The sequence below is a fragment of the Lagopus leucura genome, unplaced genomic scaffold (genome assembly GCF_019238085.1).
Source record: "Lagopus leucura isolate 7727_CA_CO unplaced genomic scaffold, USGS_WTPT01 Super-Scaffold_810, whole genome shotgun sequence".
NCBI lineage: Eukaryota > Metazoa > Chordata > Aves > Galliformes > Phasianidae > Lagopus > Lagopus leucura.
This window is the reverse complement of record NW_024962261.1, coordinates 10,007,594-10,015,251: the sequence shown is the minus strand read 5'-3', so window position 1 is coordinate 10,015,251 and position 7,658 is coordinate 10,007,594. Positions and strand designations below refer to the sequence as shown.

Here is a 7,658-nt window from a genome sequence, read left to right as displayed (position 1 = left end):
TTTTTTTTTTTTTTTTTTTTTTTTTTTTTTTTTTTTTTTAAAAGCAGCTGTCAGTTTTAAAATAAATGCCTACAATTTCAGGCACAGCTTCTCAAGAAGACTGCAGACTTAGCATGACCAATACTCCATGAATCAAAAACAAGAGTCTTCAATGCCATTTTCCTTGAAGAGTCCAGAAACAAAACTAAGAATTTTCAGTGTCTTGGCCTGGGAGAGAAGTGGAGAGATCCAACAACACATCTTCTTACATTCTCTCTTATTACCAAACTGCAAATTCAGAGGAAGGTTCACCTTTAGAAAATAACTCTATGTTTTTATAGGCTCCTTTATCATCTTCACAAGCACAAACTGACCAAATGGAACAACAGAATATCTGCTAAGATTTTCTGCGAAGTTGTTTGTAATCTTTGTGTGTGTGTGATCTGAGATTTTGGAAATATTTGTGAGAAAAAATGTTTCATGTTATTAGAATTGCTGTTAAGGGAACAATAATGAGATATTTGTGATTTGCACAGTAGTACTAACGTATGTTATTGTATGTATATTCATCACAGAATCATCATAGAATCATCACAGAATTCTTGGAGGTGGAAGGGATCTTCAAAGGTCATTTAGTCCAGCTCTCCTGCAATGAACAGAGACATGCAGATCTACGCCTTGTCATCACTGGGCAACCTGTGCCAGTGCCTCACTACCCTCACTATAAAAGTCTAATAACCTATAACACTGTAAAAGACATATCTAACCTAAATCTCCCCTTTTTAATCTTGAAACCACTTCCCCTTGTTCTATCACCCCAGGCCCTGCTAAAGCGTCTGTCCCCTTCTTTCTTGTAGCTCCCCTTTAGATACTGAAAGGCTGCTACCAGGTCTCTCCAAAGCTCTTCTTTGTGCTGAACAGCCTCAGCTCTGTAGAGAGGGGGATTCATCCCTTGGATCATTTTTGTGGCCCTCCTCTGGACATGCTCCAACAGGTCCATGTCTCTCCTGTACTGAGGGCTCCACACCTGGCTGCAATGCTCCAGGTGTGCTGCAGTGCACCTGCACAGAGCAGAGGGGCAGGATCACCTCCCTCACCCTGCTGGGCACTCTGCTTTTGCTGCAGCCCAGCATACGGTTGGCTTTCTGGGCTGTGAGGGCACACTGCTGGCTCACAGCCATCCACCAGTACCCCCAGGTCTTCTTTGGCAGGGCTGTGCTCTATCCTTACATCCCCCAGCTTGTATTGGTTGCGGGGGTTCTCCTGACCCAGGTGCAAGACCTGTCTCCTATAAAAAGAGATAAAAACCCCTTTGTTACATTTCTCGTGAGGAGGAGTACTCCAACAAACTCCACAGAAATCCCTAGATCTTGTCATGGTATATTTCGGGTTGAAAAAAATGAAACAATAAATCTGCAGAGAAAAAAAAAAGTGAATATTAGATTATTATTATTATTTTTTATAGATTATTATTTTTTCAGGAAATGTTTATGTAAAGTGGTGCCTTTAAAAAAAAAAAAAAAAGCAAGATGGCATTATTACCAGAGAAGACAAAGAATCATAATTAATTAAGCATTTTAATACACTTCAGTTTGAAAATGACATATTTTTTAGTCTACCAGATGATTCCTCTGTAAAAGCAAGTGTCTTCAAATAACATTCTGGTCCACGTTACTTTATCAGCCACCTTACAAGACTCAGAAGGAACATATAACCACTGGTGGCCGAGCCACCAATGTTAGGAACACATGCAGGATTTTAGCCCAAATCCTTTGCAGAAACCTTGTTAGATAGGGTGTCTTATGGACAGATGGCTACAAATCTAAAGTATGAGCAGAAGCTCATTAAGAGAATGGAAAAGAGACTAGAGAATGTCTTGTAAGTTGAGGCTCTTATAACATACATGATGGAAAGAATCAAAGGAAGCAAATGTTGGCAAGAAAGTTGCAGTAGGAAGAAACACTTCAGCTCGCTGAAACAAAGAATGAACTTGCTCGGATAATCGCAGAATAATAGCAGTAGAGCTTGAATTTAATTCGCCTCTACATGGAGTGAAAATTAGAAACATCTGTTCAACAATTCTGTAATAACACTGCTTTACAACAGAGATAATAAAATGAAGGAAGGACTTTGCCCCAGACTAACTTCCTTCTGGCACTAAACACGCTGCTTTGCTACAGTTTAATATCTGAAGCATAGAGCAAGATTTAACCTCAATAACCTGGCTGCCTGCTGACATCTTACTACCTTCAGCTCATGACAGTTTCAACACTGAGATTCTTTTCTTTCCACTCCAAGCCCACAGTTGTGCAGTGCTTCAAGTTATTTGCTGCGCCCGATATTTCTGTGCATGTGAGGAGGAGACAACAGGTTGTATTTCTGAATGGAAAGAGGTTAGAGATTAACACTGCACCTCTGGTTGAGAAAGCAAGCTAGCAAAACAGCGAGGTAGGAAGTCAGCCTATTTATTTGTCAGTATTTGTTTTGTGTTGGACATGAGAAGGGCTGTGGCAACTGCTATAGCATCTTGGTTTCAGCTGGGACAGACTTGATTTTATTCATAGAATCAGATATGCTGCTATGTTTTGGTTGTAGGAGTGAAACAGTGTTAATAGCGTTTAATAGTGTTACGTATTACAGTATTATCATTGCTATTATTTCTATCTTCCTTTTATGATTTAGTAAATAGATTTTATCTCAACCTAGGAGTTTTACTTTTTTTTTACCAGTTCTCTTCCCCATCCTCCCAGAAGAAGAGGGGAGTGAGCTGAGGGCTGTACGGTGCTGAGCTGCTTGCTGGGTTAAATGACAACATACAGCTAAAGAAGTGGCTAATGTGCAGATTTCTCTGGCTCTGGCATGAATTGACCTCGCTCCTACAGTTGAAAGTCACTGTTACCTGTCACTTTCAAAAGGCTGTGTTTTCATGGGTTACAATAAAAAACAGCTCATTCCCACCACCGACCCAGAGCACATTTGTGCTTCTGGGGGCATGAATGTAGGCACGTACCAAAGCAAGATCACGTCCCAAACAAACTCCCCCCACTAATCTCTCCTCTCCTCTCCTCTCCTCTCCTCTCCTCTCCTCTCCTCTCCTCTCCTCTCCTCTCCTCTCCTCTCCTCTCCTCTCCTCTCCTCTCCTCTCCTCTCCTCGTGTATTTTTTCAGGCCCCTGGTCTTTCTGAAGGAGACAGCATATGGACAGATAGCAAGCAGAAAAGCAGAGGAACCATTCCAGTGATTCAAACAAGACTTAAGCTAGATATAGGGTGGAGACATTCAATAATGATAAAAGCTTTCCTGGCTTTCCTTCCAGGCAGCTACATGAAAACAGTGAGGGGGTGAGATGGTTTTCATGGGTCAGCCCCAGATCTTTCTGGAGTCACGATGGTTGGGTAAGGGATGGTGATAGTGCTGCTCTTTCAGCACTTGGTTCATCACATTATTACTTTGATGAACATGAAATCCTCAGAAGTCAGGGCAATGATGGCTCATTTTACTATTTTATACTGAACTTCTATTTTTCAAAACAAAGTGGATGATAGCTGCAGTTAAAGAACTGAACTGAGAATTTTTTATTAAAATTCCCACTGATATTTCCAAACTAGTAGAGGTTTGTCTTCCACACAGTGTTTTGATTCATACTGAGAATAGAGGACAGTGAACAGAGGAAAACAGGCTTTTCTACTGTTCTTTTCAACCTTGAGTCAGTTGCTGAGTGAAACAAAACAATGGATTATTTATGCACACACAAAAAAAGCTGTGGCTATGAAATTGCTTTCCTGTTTCAACTGTCTCCATTCAAAGACACAGAAATGAATGCACAAACATTGCTTTGAGCTAAGAGCTGTTTCTTATATATGTATACTTAGTAAAATAATGCTTTGCTTTTTGGAGAATTTTCTTAATAGACTTTCTATTAGAAAGGGAGGAGAGCAAAATGTGTTTTGGGACTTAAATGATTGATTCCCTCCCCTGTAATTTACATTAAAATCTACTGCACTTCTATTTTCATATACAACAAGGCATTCAGCTTTTTGAAAACTAAAATTAAAAACAAACAAAAAAGAACCAAGACTTGAATTGCCCTTCATTTAATGACACTTTCATGCCAGTGTAAACAAAATGTCAAATGAGGATGTCATAACCCTCCAAGGATTTTTAATGTGTTTGCATCATATGAAGTACTGTAGATCAGTGGCAAATCTGTCCTTAGTGGCAGTGAGTTATGAGGAAGGAGGAAAAGACTTTGATGTGGTTGACATGTAAGTCACTATGACCACTTGGTAATAAATCAGGACAGGGAGGATAAAACCTTTTAATCTCAGCTCCAGCTCAACATGTTGCTAGTGGAGGCTTCTGTGGCCCAGGTGCGGACACTGCCCTTGGTTTTGTAGAGATTCTCTTGAGATAACTGCTTGAGTCTACCTGGTTCTTTCTGGATGGCATCCTGTCCCCCGGGCATGTTAAGGCACTACTCAGCTTGGTGTTATCCGCAAACTTGCTGAGAGTGCACTCAATTGCACTGTCTATATCACTGATGATGTTGAAGAGCGCAGTACTGATCCCTGAGGGACACCACTTGTCAGTGATCTCCATCCGGACACTGAGCCATTGACCACCACTCTCTGGCTATGATCTCACAACCAGATTCTTGTCCATCAAACAGTCCATCCATAGAATCCATACCTTTCCAATGTGTAGAGAAGAATGTTATGGGGGACCGTGTCAAAGGCCAGACAAATGACATCAGTGGTTCTTCTGTGATACAGAGATCTTGGAGCCTGACTCCTGTATGGACCCTTCCTGCAAGGAGCAGAGTCTAGGTGTTGTCTCTCTCTACCCGGCTGCGCGCCCTGGGGAGCTGTGCTGTTGCCCTGCAGACCCACGAGCTCTCCCAGTATGATCAAATGACCTCCAGTGTGGGACTAGGTGCTGTGGGCAGCTGGTGCTCAGCACACCATTGTCCAGTGGATGGAAGGAAGTGTCACTGGAGAATACCACCAGTCTGGGGGGTCAGGAGCAGCAAGCAGGCCAGGGTTTGCGACACTCTGGGTCAGAAAGGTAGCTTAGCCACAAGCTAACATGGGGCTTTTACCACCTCAGAGTCAGCACTACTCACCTGCTTCATGCAGCTTCTGCAGTTTCCTGTAGTTATCCATGGATTTTTTCATGTATCCAGTTTACACTAAATGTATTATACGTGTATGCATAAATACAATTACACATTTTGCACTTTTATTTATACACCTGCTTTACACAGAATTAGTCTGTGGTTTTGGCAAAAGGGCCTCTGTGTGCTCCTGGTGTTTGGTTTTGCAAATTTCATTATCTGCATGTTCCCCAACCCTGCTTTGAGACTGCTCTGAAGTCACAAGGCAAAATCCTTCTGAGGCCAATTAATTAGCCACATGCCCTTTTTCTCCAAAATGCCATTTTCATTTTGCATTCCATAATTATTTACTTGCCCATATCTTATCCTCATATCTGTAAGTTCCATACACTGGGTACTGCTGCTGCACACAGCCTTCCTATACACACCTACTGAGGCACTGCTCCAGGGCGTGCTGGCTGATGTGGGGCCACCTCAGCCCTGCTACTCTTGGTACTCTTCTACTGCTTGCTCTTCCTGTTGGGTCAGGTAAGGCTCAAAAAACAAACAAACAAACAAACAAACAAACAAACAAAAAAACCAAACTCAGCTCAGTTTTGGTTAACTGCTGTAAAAGTTCTCTTTCCTTCTTTTTAAGATGTAGGATACACCTCTGTAAGAAGGTACATTTATGTACACTGCTCAAATAAAGAGCAGCCAGGGGAGTTCACGTGAGCCGAGGAAAAGAATAAAAAACCCATTACATGAAAACGAAGATAAGGATATTTCTTGGGAGTTACCTGTCCAAGAAGATGGAAGTTGAGTTCTTCGATCATTTCAGTTTGTCAGATTCCAGAGCTGCTCCTTTCATGTGGAACTGGCTATTGCAATAAGCTCTGACCCATAATAAAACAGAGGGAATAAGTACATTTTCTTAGCCACCACAAATGGAAGGCTGGCCTGGAGCCACCAGTCCAGAAGTCACTTCACATTTTGAAGCAAATTTTGAAAAGCCCTGCAGTCATGAGCAGAAAGAAATGAGAAAAATTGAAGAAACGTTAGAATAAAAAAAAATAGCACATCAAGGAAGATTTTTGGATTCATAAAAGCAAGAACACCTGGGTAAAAGTGTCCACTGTTAAATGCTATTATTAATAGAGGGTTACAGAACAGGAAAAAAGAGGAGATGAAGAAAGAAGAGCTTTATCCTACAAAGCTGTGTGCTGGTATACTCCAGAGAAGAGATCAACATGAGAGTTGCCTTTTGGAGAAAGGGAGCACATTTAGTGCAGTGTTCAAGGCTGGCTGCACTTTGCAGGACTGCATGGCTGACTGCACTCCTCCAACCACTACAAATTAAGGAACACTGCTTTTCATGCTTGCCTTCTGGTCCTCCCTTCCCTCATACAAGACTCTCCAAGCACATCATGGACACAGTCTTCAGGCTCTTGTGGTGAGACAGAGTGTGCCCAGGGCCCCACTGCTGCCTTAGCTGGCACTCAGCAAGGAGAAGCTGGGGTGGTGGCATGCAGTGGAGGACATGAGAGGTTTTGTGCAGCTGCTTGTTAGCGCAGATCAGTGGCTGCCTGCTTAATGGGCTCAGAACCTCCTCATCCTCTTTCTGTGCTTGGACCTGGTCACCCAGTGCCAGCTGGCAGGCACAAACTCTATGTATACCTACGTCCACTTTGCTGGTGGAGTACAAAAGTGAGTATGATGAACCTCCTACCTCCTGCAAGCAAAGTTGTTGTGCATCAGGGACAAGTAGATTGCTGTGAACACTGAGCTGATGGCACGAGATTCCTGGAAGAGGAAAACCTGCAATGACTGTTTTGCAGCAGGAGTCATAGCATCATGGAAACACTAAGGTTGGCAGAGACCATGTCCAACCATCAGTCCATCACTGACTGCATCCCTTAGTGTGCCATACCTACACAGTTCTTGAGCACCCATAGGGACAGTGACTCCATTACCTCCCTGGGCAGAACCTGACCAGTCTTTCTGAGACAAAGATTTTCCTCATATCAATCCTGAACCTCCCCTCGTTAACTTAAGGCCATTCCCTCTCATCCTATTGCTAGTTGAGTGGGAGAAGAGACTGACCCCTACATCACCACAATATTTCAGGCAGTTGCAGAGAGAAATAAGGTCTCTTCTTCTCCAAATGGAGCAATCCGAGCTCCCTCAGCTGTTCCCCATTAGACTTCAGAGCCCTCAGGAGATTTGTTGACCTTCTCTGGATGCTCTCCAGAGTCTCAATGTTTTTCTTACAGTGCGGAGCCAAAACAGGAATCAAACAGAGGCAATCTGCCCTTGGCACAGTGCGTGACCCACACGGCAAGTTGGGCAGGGCAGAGGAGCCTGAAGACTTGGTGCGGGGTAAGCTCTGGCACATGTGGAGACCTGGGCACAGTGGAGCAGGAGGTTGTTGTCTGGATGGCAGCCCTCTCCTCCCAGATGCAGGTGGCCTGAAACTGTTGTGGGAATTACACGTGCCAGCCCTACCATTGATTTACCCCTAGCTTTCCACTGAATAAACTGAAGGAGGGATTTTTTCTACAGAGTTTTCTTAAATAGCAGTATACTTC

At 43.1% G+C, this 7,658-nt stretch overlaps 1 protein-coding gene across 2 annotated transcripts in view; it reads right to left on the bottom strand.

Moving 5' to 3' along the window:
- Positions 1 to 4,007: 4,007 nt before the first annotated feature.
- The window catches only part of SLC44A1 (solute carrier family 44 member 1), a 79,317-nt gene continuing 75,666 nt past the window's right edge, over positions 4,008 to 7,658 (bottom strand). For both annotated transcript variants that reach the window (XM_042866182.1, XM_042866186.1), the window contains exon 16: positions 4,008 to 6,085. In XM_042866182.1, coding sequence (XP_042722116.1) covers positions 6,005 to 6,085 — 81 coding nt within the window. In that variant the 3' untranslated portion in view covers positions 4,008 to 6,004. The remainder of the gene's footprint in view (positions 6,086 to 7,658) is intronic.